This window comes from Chiloscyllium plagiosum, unplaced genomic scaffold (genome assembly GCF_037043375.1).
Source record: "Chiloscyllium plagiosum isolate Xiang-an unplaced genomic scaffold, Cpla_swu_hap1 HiC_scaffold_17, whole genome shotgun sequence".
Classification (NCBI taxonomy): Eukaryota; Metazoa; Chordata; class Chondrichthyes; order Orectolobiformes; family Hemiscylliidae; genus Chiloscyllium; species Chiloscyllium plagiosum.
In genome coordinates, this window is record NW_028270155.1 from 22,484,774 (window position 1) to 22,497,999 (window position 13,226).

Sequence of the window (13,226 nt, forward strand, 5' to 3'; positions counted from 1 at the left end):
TTTGAGTGAAAATGTTGCCCCTTACGTCTATTTTATATCTCCCCCCCCCCCCCCCCCAACCTATCCTCTTTGTTACTTCTTCAAAAAACTCAATCAAGTTTTTGAGACATGATTTACCACGCACAAAGCCATGTTGACTATCCCTAATCAGTCCTTGCCTTTCCAAATACATGTACATCCTGTCCCTCCTGATATTCTCCAACAACTTGCCCACCACCGAGGTCAGGCTCATCAGTGTGTAGTTCCCTTTCTTTTCCTCACCACCTTTTCTTAAATAGTAATAAAACACTGAAGTGAGTTTATGGCCACAGTTCTGACAGCTGTTGATTGTTTGTATGCACTTGAGTAAATTGAGTAAAAGCAATTGAAGGGAGTAGCCCTCACAGTTTTATTAGGGCATCAGGATAACTAAGCATGACAAGTATGCTTGGCTTCCCTGGCTAAACTTGACGTCTGCGAATTAAACAACATAGTTCTGTCTCACCTCAGCTTTCAGGATTTATTGCATTTGTTTTATTTTAATCTGGGATGGTCCAGGACCTGAAATGCTCAGGTTCTCAAGGGAACATCTCCGAGACACCCGCACCAATCAACCACACCGCCCTGTGGCCCAACATTTCAACTCCCCCTCCCACTCTGCCGAGGACATGGAGGTCCTGGGCCTCTTTCACCACCGCTCCCTCACCACCAGACGCCTGGAGGAAGAACGCCTCATCTTCCACCTCGGAACACTTCAACCCCAGGGCATCAATGTGGACTTCAACAGTTTCCTCATTTCCCCTTCCCCCACCTCACCCTAGTTCTAAACTTGCAGCTCAGCACTGTCCCCATGACTTGTCCGGACTTGTCCTACCTGCCTAACTCCTTTTTCACCTATCCACTCCACCCTCTCCTCCCTGACCTATCACCTTGATCCCCTCCCCCACTCACCCATTGTACTCTATGCTACTTTCTCCCCACTATAATCTGGTGTCGTGTGATTTTTAACTTTTTCCTGAGCTTGGCAGTGCAGATTATTATTGGAAGTGACATTGGGAATTTGCTATGGGTGCAATCATTCTTCAGCTTTTTATAGGCACCGGAGTGATTTTGCCTCTTAGCTTTGAGAATTGTTATAAATTTTAATTAGGAAGAATGGAGTGAAAATTACTGGCTGTCTTTAGAAAGCTGTCCCACATCTCCGATGACTAAATGTAAAAATAGAGTTGGATCAGCTTAGGAGATAGTTTTACAATGCCAAGTGATGTTGTCTTATTTATCCTCAGGCTTACGTGCATCCAGCTGTGCTGGGCCCCATGACAATCCGACTCTACAATGCAATGAGAAGCGTAGACCCAATTAAAAGAACAGAAGGCCTCAGTAATGCTATAAGCAAGAAACAGTTTGTCTTATTTCTTTCTTATGCCATGCGAGGCACAGCTGAAGAAAAAGCTTTTATAATTCAGAGAATGATTTCCCACGATGCTGATGGTGATATAAAAGGAAGGGAAATAAAAGAGGTAAAGATATTAATAATATCCTCAATTTCAACAAAGGCAAATGTTCTGTTTATGCTGTGCCCTCTCACCCATTCCCTCATTGTGGAGCATTTTGATTTAATGGGATTTCAGGTGCAGATAAAAGCATTCAGCTTCTTATATGGATAGAAACCTCCAAATCTTCATCCTGTAAAGTCATTTGCATTTTTAAAGTTGAAATACGTCAGGGGTATCATCCCTGTTCAGTATATATTTTGTCCACTGTTTGTTTGGGTGCAAGGGATTTCCCTGAAATTCAGTTCCATAATTCCCCATTTTAAAAGTGAGATTTGGCCACATTCATGCCTGAAAGCATGTTTCACACCCAAAATTCAGATCATTTATTTTGTCTCATGTCAAAGTGAATCAGCCTCGATTGGGTCACAAAGCTCTATATAATTGTTCTTCTTGCATTTTGACGAGCAAGGTTGTAATTAGTTGGACTTAGCTCTTTCAGGCTTCACCTTTTTAAGAATCTTTTTCCCTGACGTCTTCAGCTTTTTGTTTAAGAAAGCTAGTTTTGGAAGCATTTCTATTTTTTCAAACTCTTTTTGTTTAAACCAGTGAAAGGTGATCTTATAAGCGTTAACATTGACTGTAATAAAATGTGGGCACTGAAACGATATGAAAACTGTGGAGGCCCAAGTTAAGAAATGATTTGGAAATGCCAGTGTTGGACTGGGGTGTACAAAGTTAAAAATTGTCAATCACTTGATGAAAGAGCGTCACTCCGAAAGCTAGTGTGCTTCCAATTAAACCTGTTGGACTATAACCTGGTGTTGTGTGATTTTTAACCAAGTTAAGAAACTGTTTGTGTCCATTTTACTCCTATTGTCCTTGTTTACCTAAAGCCCATATGATTAGATTAGATTACTTACAGTTTGGAAGCAGGCCCTTCGGCCCAACAAGTCCACACTGACCTGCCGAAACGCAACCCACCCAGACCCACTCCCCTACATTTACCCCTTCACCTAACACTTTGGGCAATTTAGCATGGTCAATTCACCTAACCTGCACATTTTTGGATTGTGGGAGAAAACCCACGCAGACACAGGGAGAATGTGCAAACTGCACACCAGAGAATCGCCCACGCTTCCTCTCCAAAGACACTTGGCAAGAATTCAGGCTGATAGACGCTGTCCATACGTGTCACTGCCTGGACCTGTCAATGGCCACCCTCACTAGGCCAGGGTGCATGAGGGTAGTTTCGGACATCTTGTTAACACAAGACCTTGATTACATAGTCACTATTCATCTACAAAGAAATGTTGACTGATTATTTGACAAGACACCAATCTGATTGAACCAAATCATAAGCAGGAATATGGCATTGAAATAGAGGTTCAGCTATGATCATATAGAATGGGACAGTGTCAAAAGGGCCAAACAGTCTTCTCCTGCTCCTAGCTTCTATGTTCTGTGTTTCCATGTCAGTTGCTTCCTATTTGGGTCAGGGTGTGCAATCAAGTTTGGGAAATTTAACCATCCTTTTGTCTTGCTTTTTATCCCTTCCCATTCCTGACACTGCTGCAACTATTTTTTTTTAAACAATTTAACTGTGTACCATTTTGTTCCAAACACTTTGTGCTGGATATTGCTCTGTTTCATCTGTGGTTTGTTTTATATCCCTTGTAGTTCACAAAGAATATGATTATAGCAGTGATCCAATTGCTGCAAGTTGAAGACATGCTTCGAGGTTGGTCTTTGGAGAAAACCTCAGATCCTTCTATAGGCACATTACGTCTGACGAATATTCTGATATCTCAGTTGAAGTCTAAAGGTACTAATATTACATGTTCTATATCAATGCCGGTTTTTAACAACGGCTTAAAGCTGGAATAAAATTGAATTGTCAGGAATTAAAAACTCAATTCCACATATGATCGCAGTGACATAGAGTCATAGAGATGTACAGGATGGAAACGGACCCTTCAGTCCAACCCGTCCATGCCGACCAGATATCCCAACCCCATCCCTCCAAACCTTTCCTATTTATATACCCATCCAAAAGCCTCTTAAATGTTGCAATTGTACCAGCCTCTACCACTTCCTCTGGCAGCTCATTCCATACCCGTACCACCCTCTGTGTGAAAAGGTTGCCCCTTAGGTCTCTTTTGTATTTTTCCCCTCTCACCCTAAACCTATGCCCTCTAGTTCTGGACTCCCCGACACCAGGGAAAAGACTTTGCCTATTTACCCTATCCATGCCCCTCATAATTTTGTAATGCTCTATAAGGTCACCTCTCAGCCTCTGACACCCCAGGGAAAACAATCCCAGCCTATTCAGCCTCTCCCTATAGCTCAAATCCTCCAACCCTGGCAACATCCTTATAAATCTTTTCTGAACCGTTTCAAGTTTCATAACATCTTTCCTATAGGAAGGAGACCAGAATTGCACGCAGTATTCCAGCAGTGGCCTAACCAATGTCCTGTACAGCTGCAACATGACCACCCGACTCCTGTACTCAATACTCTGACCAATAAAGGAAAGCATACCAAATGCCACCTTCACTATCCTATCTACCTGCGACTCCACTTTCAAGGAGCTATGAACCTGCACTCCAAGGTCTCTTTGTTCAGCAACACTCCCTCGGACTTTACCATTAAGTGTATAAGTCCTGCTAAGATTTGCTTTCCCAAAATGCAGCACCTCACATTTATCTGAATTAAACTCCATGTGCCACTTCTCAGTCCATTGGCCAATCTGGTCAAGATCCTGTTGTAATATGAGGTAACCCTCTTTGTGTCCACTACACCTCCAATTTTGGTGTCATCTGCAAACTTACTAACTGTACCTGTTATGCTCGCATCCAAATCATTTATGTAAATGACAAAAAGTAGAGGACCCAGTACCGATCCTTGTGGCACTCCACTGGTCACAGGCCTCCAGTCTGAAAAACAACCCTCCACCACTATCCTCTGTCTTCTACCTTTGAGCCAGTTCTGTATCCAAATGGCTAATTCTCTCTTTATTCCATGAGATCTAACCTTGCTAATCAGTGTCCCATGGGGAACCTTGTCGAACCCCTTACTGAAGTCCATATAGATCACATCTACTGCTCTGCCCTCATCAATCCTCTTTGTTACTTCCTCAAAAAACTCAATCAAGTTTGTGAGGCATGATTTTGCACACACAAAGCCATGTTGACTATCCCAAATCAATCCTTGCCTTTCCAAATTCATGTGCTTCCTGTACCTCAGGATTCCCTCCAAAAACTTGCCTACCACCGACGTCAGGCTCACTGGTCTATAGTTCCCTGGCTTGTCCTTACTACCCTTCTTAAACAGTGGCACCAACATTAGCCAACCTCCAGTCTTCTGGCACCTCACCTGTGACTATCGATGATACAAATATCTGAGCAAGAGGCCTAGCAATCACTCCTCTAGCTTCCGACAGAGGTCTAGGGTACACCTGATCAGGTCTTAGGCATTTATCCACCTTTATGCACTTCAGGACATCCAGCACTTCCTCTTCTGTAATATGGACATTTTGCAAGATGTCACCATCCATTTCCCTACAGTCTATATCTTCCATATCCTTTTCCATAGTAAATACTGATGCAACATACTCATCAGTGGTGACTTCCAAGTGAAGCGAAGCTGTTGTCTCCTGCTTTCTATTTATATGTTTGCCCTGGATGGGGTTCCTGGGGTTTGTGGTAATGTCATTTCCTGTTCGTTTTCTGAGGGATTGATAGATGGCATCTAGATCTATGTGTTTGTTTATGGCGTTGTGGTTGGAATGCCAGGCCTCTAGGAATTCTCAGGCATGGCTTTGCTTAGCCTGTCCCAGGATAGATGTGTTGTCCCAGTCGAAATGGTGGGGTTTTTTTCCTCAGTGTGTAGGGCTACGAGGGAGAGAGGGTCATGTCTTTTTGTGGCTAGCTGGTGTTCATGTATCCTGGTGGCTAATTTTCTTCCTGTTTGTCCATCGCAGTGTTTGTGGCAGTCCTTGCATGGAATTTTGTAGACGATGTTGGTTTTGTCCATGGGTTGTACTGGGTTTTTTAAGTTTGTTAGTTTTTGTTTGAGAGTGTTGGTGGGTTTGTGTGCTACTAGGATTCCGAGGGGTCTTAGTAGTCTGGCTGTCATTTATGAAACTTCTTTGATGTATGGTAAGGTGGTTAGGGTTTCTGGCTGTGTTTGGTATGCTTGTCGTGGTTTGTGCTTGAGGAATCTGCGGACTGTATTTTTTTGAGTATCCGTTCTTCTTGAATACGTTGTATAGGTGGTTCTCCTCTGTTTTCCGAAGTTAGTCTGTGCTGCAGTTTGAGGTGGCTCATTGGAATAGTGTTCTGATACAGCTTCGTTTGTGTGTGTTGGGATGGTTGCTGGTGTAGTTAAGTATTTGGTCAGCGTTTGTCGGTTTTCTGTATACGCAGGTTTGTAGTTCTCCGTTGTCCTTTCTTTCAACTGTGACATCCAGGAATGCGAGTTTGTTGTCGGTTTCTTCCTTCTTGGTGAACTTTATGCTTGTGAGGGTATGCTTGTCGTGGTTTGTGCTTGAGGAATCTGCGGACTGTATTTTTTGAGTATCCGTTCTTCTTGAATACGTTGTATAGGTGGTTCTCTGTTTTCCGAAGTTCGTCTGTGCTGCAGTTTGAGGTGGCTCTGATACAGCTTCGTTTGTGTGTGTTAGAAAAGAAAAAACTTGACAAACTCCCAACAAAGACAAAACCGATAACACAGGGGCATGGATAAAGAACTTATCAGACTGAGCCCTATCAGACACAGAAAAAGCGGTACTAGTAAAAGAACTAAATTTCATTTACCAAGACGCTGACAAGAATGATTTCCTAGCGGCATTAGAAACCACATTGAAGGACAACAAACTCACAGAAGAAACACAACAAACGATCAGACAGACAGATGTACCTACTCTGAGCCGAAAAAGGGAAGGAAACAAACTGTACACACAAGAAAAGAAAGCCCTAGAAAACCTCAAAGACAAAAACATTGTTGTATTACCTGCAGACAAGGGTCGGCTCACATCATCCTGAACAGAAGGGACTACATCGAGAAAGTCAATGCACTACTCGCAGACACCAACACCTACCAACAGGTGGCGCTAGACCCGACCCCACAACTAGAAAACAAAATTACATATCTCCGAAGAAAATTACATAATTCCGGACAATTAAACAAGACGGAATTCCAAAAAATGAAACCAGACGGGACCAACACCCCACGATTCTACGGACTACCAAAAATCCATAAACCAGGAGCCCCCCTCAGACCCATAGTCTCACTACCCGGAACACCAACTTACAGACTGCCCAAAGAACTACACGCAAGACCGAAATACCTAGTAGAAGAGTCACAGCACTCCATCCACTCCACCCTGGAATTCCTAAAAATCATCAAAAACACCAAAATAGAGGAGGATGAAATAATGATTTCATTTGACGTAACAGCACTGTTCACCTCCATCAACATTGACCTGGCAAAGGAAACACTTACCACACTTTTAGAAGAGACCATCACACACACACCAACCACCATCAATCACATTACCAACGAAAACATCATGAAGCAAGTGGACCTGTGCCTCACCACCCACATCACCTTCAACAACATAATCTACAAACAAACCAATGGCACACCCATGGGATCTCCGCTATCAGGATTCATAGCAGAAGCGGTAATGCAAAGACTAGAACAAACAGCCCTACCAACCAGCAAACCAAAAATCTGGATCCGCTACGTAGATGACACCTTTGTCATCACAAATCAAAACAAGATAGAAGAGACATTTAACATCATCAACAACACCCTCACAAGCATAAGGTTCACCAAGAAGGAAGAAACCGACAACAAACTCGCATTCCTGGATGTCACAGTTGAAAGAAAGGACAACGGAGAACTACAAACCTGCGTATACAGAAAACCGACAAACGCTGACCAAATACTTAACTACACCAGCAACCATCCCAACACACACAAACGAAGCTGTATCAGAACACTATTCCAATGAGCCACCTCAAACTGCAGCACAGACTAACTTCGGAAAACAGAGGAGAACCACCTATACAACGTATTCAAGAAGAACGGATACTCAAAAAAATACAGTCCGCAGATTCCTCAAGAACAAACCATGACAAGCAGACCAAACACAGCCAGAAACCCTAACCACCTTACCATACATCAAAGAAGTTTCAGAAATGACAGCCAGACTACTAAGACCCCTCGGAATCCTAGTAGCACACAAACCCACCAACACTCTCAAACAAAAACTAACAAACTTAAAAAACCCAGTACAACCCATGGACAAAACCAACGTCATCTACAAAATTCCATGCAAGGACTGCCACAAACACTATGTAGGACAAACAGGAAGAAAATTAGCCAACAGGATACACGAACACCAGCTAGCCACAAAAAGACACGACCCTCTCTCCCTCGTAGCCCTACACACTGAGGGAAAAAACCCCACCATTTCGACTGGAACAACACATCTACCCTGGAACAGACTAAGCAAAGACATGTCAGAGAATTCCGAGAGGCCTGGCATTCCAACCACAACGCCATAAACAAACACGTAGATCTAGATACCATCTATCAGTCCCTCAGAAAATGAACAGGAAATGACATCACCACAAACCCCAGGAACCCCATCCAAGACAAACATATAAATAGAAAGCAGGAGACCACAGCTTCGCTTCACTTGGAGGTCACCACTGATGATGTTACCTAGCCAGGTAATGAAACATCTGGATATCAAACCTACAGCTCAGCGAACAAACCAACACCCTAAACGTCAATCCGAGCTACAAGCCTTCACAAACCTTGCAAAATACTCATTTAGTATCTCCCCCATTTTCTGCAGCTCCACACAAAGGCAGCCTTGCTGATCTTTGAGGGGCCCTATTCTCTCCCTAGTTACCCTTTTGTCCTTAATGTATTTGTAAAAACCTATTTGGAGTCTCCCTAATTCTGTTTGCCAAGCTATCTCATTTCCCCTTTTTGCCGTCCTGATTTCCCTCTGAAGTATACTCCTACTTCCTTTATATTCTTCTAAGGATTCACTCCATCTATCCTGTCTATACCTGACATATGCTTCCTTCTTTTTCGTAACCAAACCCTCAATTTCTTTCGTCATTCAGCATTCCCTCTACTTACAGCCTTTCCTTTCACCTTAACAGGAATATATTTTCTCTGGATTTTCGTTATCTCATTTCTGAAGTCTTTCCATTTTCCAGCCGTCCATTTATCTGCGAACATCTGCCCCCGATCAGCTTTTGAAAGTTCTTGCCTAATACCGTCAAAATTGGCCTTTCTCCAATTTAGAACTTCAACTTTTAGATCTGGTCTATCCTTTTCCATCACTATTTTAAATCTAATAGAATTATGGTCGCTAGCCCCAAAGTGCTCCCCCACTGACACCTCAGTCACCTGCCCTGCCTTATTTCCCAAGAGTAAGTCAAGTTTTGCACTTTCTCTAGTAGGAACATCCACATACTGAATCAGAAAATTGTCTTGTACACACTTAACAAATTCTTCTCCATCTAGACCCTTAACTCTATGATAGTCCCAGCCTATGTTTGGAAAGTTAAAATCCCCTACCATAACCACCCTATTATTCTTACAAATAGCTGAAATCTCCTTACAAGTTTGTTTCTCAATTTCCCTCTGACTATTAGGGGGTCTACAATACAATCCCAATAAGGTGATCATCCCTTTCTTATTTCTCAGTTCCATCCAAATAACTTCCCTGGATGTATTTCCGGGAATATCCTCCCTCAGCACAGCTGTAATGCTATCCCTTATCAAAAATACCACTCCCCCTCCTCTCTTGCCTCCCTTTCTGTCCTTCATGTAGCATTTGTATCCTGGAACATTAAGCTGCCAGTCCTGCCCATCCCTGAGCCACGTTTCTGTAATTGCTATGATATCCCAATCCCATGTTCCTAACCATGCCCTGAGTTCATCTACCTTCCCTGTTAGGCCCCTTGCATTGAAATAAATGCAGTTTAATTTATTAGTCCTCCCTTGTCCCTGCCTGCCCTGACTGTTTAACTCGCTTCTGTTCTCAACTGTACCAGTCTCAGATTGATCTCTTTCCTCATCCACACCCCCCCCCACCTCACTAGTTTAAATCCTTCCAAGGAGCTCTAGCCAATTTCCCTGCCAGTATATTAGTCCCCTTCCAATTTAGGTGCTATCCGACCTCCTTGTACAGGTCACGTCCACCCCAAAAGAGATTCCAAAGATCCAAAAATGTAAATCCTTCTCCCATACACCAGCTCCTCAATCATGCATTCAACTGCTCTATCCTTCTATTCCTGCCCTCACTAGCTTGTAGCACTGGGAGTATTCCAGATACTACTACTCTCAAGGACCTCCTTTTTAAATTCCTGCCTAACTCTCTGTAATCACCCTTCAGGATCTCAACCTTTTCCCTTCCTATGTCGTTGGTTCCGATGTGGACAATGACCTCTTGCTGGCCTCTCTCCCCTTTGAGAATATTCTACACCCTCCCTGAGACATCCTTGATCCTGGTACCAGGGAAGCAACACACCATTCTGATTTTTCGCTGCTGGGCACAGAAACATCTGTCTGTACCTCGGGCTAGAGAATACCCTAACACAGTTGATCTCTTGGAACCTGACATACCCCTTGTTGCATTAGAGCCAGTCTCAATACCAGAAACTTGGCTGTTTGTGCTCTGTTCCCCTGAGAATTCATTTTCCAAAATAGCATATTTGTTTGAAATGGGTATAGCCACAGAAGGCTCCTACATTAGCTGAAAATGTGTTGCTGGAAAAGCGCAGCAGGTCAGGCAGCATCCAGGGAACAGGAGAATTGACGTTTCGGGCATAAGCCCTTCTTCAGGATTCCTGAAGAAGGGCTTATGCCCGAAACGTCGATTCTCCTGTTCCCTGGATGCTGCCTGACCTGCTGCGCTTTTCCAGCAACACATTTTCAGCTCTGATCTCCAGCATCTGCAGACCTCACTTTCTCCTCCTACATTAGCTGCCTACCTATCTTACCTTTCTTGGAGTTAACCCATTTATGTGACTGTATCTCAGACTTTACCCCCTTCCTATAACTGCCATCCATCACATACTGTTGCTGTTGCAAATTCCTCATTGCTTCTAACTGTCTCTCCAACTGATCCATTCGATCTGATAAGATTTGCAACAAACAGAATTTATTGCAGATATAATCCGCAGTAACCCTTAAACTCCCTTTAAACTCCTACATCTGACACATACCACTCTTTTAAAGACCATTTTTGCTCCTTCACAATCTACAGACCCAGAAAATAACAGCGTCTTATTCCTCTACAAAAGACTGTCCCAGGTAAGATTAATAGTTACGGCTTATATTTTAAGTTTAATCAAGGGACATATCTCAAAAAACATATAATCAAGAAAGAACCCAGTCTACTCATGACTTCAGACTTTCTGTAGGCCACTTAAAACAATTAACTTATTTGATTCTATGCTGTGAACTTCACCCAACAGTTCCTCCAAGATCAGTTGTGAATTTCACTGTTTGTTAATTTTCCCAGACGCACTCCGATGTCCAGCGATACATGAATTCAAACAGCAAAGGCAGTAACTGTGCAGGTTCACTCTAGCCAATTTCCCTGCCAGTATATTAGTCCCCTTCCAATTTAGGTGCTATCCGACCTCTTTGTACAGGTCACTTCTACCACAAAAGAGATTCCAATGATCCAAAAATGTAAATCCTTCTCCCATACACCAGCTCTTCTCCCTTTCTCCCTTTCTCCCTTTCTCTCTTTTTCTCTCTCTCCTCTCTTTTTCTCTCTCTCCTCTCTTTTTCTCTCTCTCCTCTCTTTTTCTCTCTCTCTCTCCTCTTTTCCTCTCTCCTCTCTCTCACTCTTGCACTGACCTCACCATGTGCTTCCTTTGTCTGTTCTTCGTTCTTTTAAAACTGCTGTTGTTTTGACTTTTTTTTCCCCCCAAAGTTCCAAAACAATGCAACATCATATAAAACAGTAACTGCTGCTCCTGGAATTCAAGGAAATCACCTCAAAAAAGGAGCAGCTGTTACAGCCAGAAATTTTTCCCGTCCTCCATCTTGGATTGCCCAGAATCCTAATTAAATCATCATAGCTAAAAAGATCTCAAAGCATTAACATTATGCCGTCATTGCCATGCACTGTAAACTCATAAATGCAAGATTTAAAAATTAGAATTAGAGTTTATTGTCATGTGTACCAAAGTACAGGAATACAGTTAAATGTGTAAAATGTCGCAATTTGATTATCCCTCTTTCCCGCCTGCTGTCTGGTTCGGAGTTTGGAGAATCAGAAAGGTTTAGTTGTTTTCGGTTAGCTTAGGATGGCTGGTTTGTGATGTAGGGTCACACCGACAGCATGTGTTCAGTTCCCATATTGGCTAAGATCACCATGAAGATCCTGCCTTCTCAACCACACCCCTTACCTGAGATGTGGTGACCGTCAGATTAAACTCACACCAGTTGTCTCTCCCTAATCAGGGAGCCACATATGTTCTTTTGAGGCTACGGTCACCTTTGTTAGTCGAGGAACTTTCCAATCTGCCTCTTTTTTAAAATAAATCTGAGCCTGGTATATTTATTTAGGTAAGGAAGGGATGGAGTCAGTGTTATGCCACAGGTGGAACTCCTGAGGTAGCAACAGAGCCTGATGGGTGGCTGGACCGGAAAGTTAGAATATCTGCTTCTGTTTACTGGGGCCCTGGCCAAGTTTTAATGGTGTATGTCAGGTCCTTTCTGCAAAATACACCTACACAGCCTCCATGTCCTTATGTATTTTCCACAGCCACTTACCCAGTGCCAACTATGTGCCACTCAGGAGTCACTTATTTAAAATAGAGATTTTATTAAAATATTCAACTTCTGTTCTTACTGTGCTCTCATTCACGTGTAGATAATGCTGAAAATCCTCATTCATAAAATCATTCAGAAAAGTTAAATCTCCTCAAGCTGTCAATCTGTTATAAAAGCAAGTGAATATATAGTCATTTGGTAGGATCGCAGGTTTATTACGGTACAGAAAGAGGCCATTCAGCCCATTGCACCTACACCAGTTCTATTACCTAGTGCCAAGTCTGCTGGTTTATCCTCATATCCCTGTACCCTGTTGTATCCAAGTAAATGCTCTATGTCCTAGTTTCATACGATGGTACTTGAGGATTGCTGAAAAAAGACACATGTTGTTGAAGTGTTTTGTCTTGCTTTCATCGGGACAGTTGTAAGAATACCAATATAAAGAGGGACAGTAATTTTATATTGTATGAGAAGGGAATGCTGATTGTTGGAATTGGACATGGATTATAAAGCTGGCCTAATGGTGAACACGAAACAATTGTCAATTGTATAAACCCACCTGGTCCACTAATGTCCTTTTAGGGAAGGAAATTTGCAATCCTTACCTGGTCTCGCCTAGTTGTGACTCCAGACCCACAACAATGTGCTTGATTCTTAATAGCCCTCTGTCTTTTAGGAATTGGCAGTAAATGCTGGTCTAGCCAGTAACGCCCATATCCCATGAACAAATAGTAAAATAGGATTCTGATAGGAATAGGCACAATTTTTCAGATTTCTTATGGCTTTTAGCTGAGCACTTTTCAGGAAGTCATGGCTATGGCCTTCATGAGTTTGTGCAAAATATGAGAAATTAAAATTTGAGAAATTTGAGAGCAGGTGCAATGGCAGCATAAATGGTGTTGACTGCTATCTGGATGTTGCCGTTAAAAT

The 13,226-nt window shown here is 42.7% G+C and overlaps 1 protein-coding gene across 2 annotated transcripts in view; it reads left to right on the forward strand.

Annotated features, from left to right (window-relative positions):
- The window catches only part of meak7 (MTOR associated protein, eak-7 homolog), a 59,111-nt gene that overhangs the window by 28,366 nt on the left and 17,519 nt on the right, over positions 1-13,226 (forward strand). For both annotated transcript variants that reach the window (XM_043706646.2, XM_043706643.2), the window contains 2 exons: positions 1,266-1,499; positions 3,153-3,297. In XM_043706646.2, the coding sequence (XP_043562581.1) occupies positions 1,266-1,499; positions 3,153-3,297 (379 nt within the window). The remainder of the gene's footprint in view (positions 1-1,265; positions 1,500-3,152; positions 3,298-13,226) is intronic.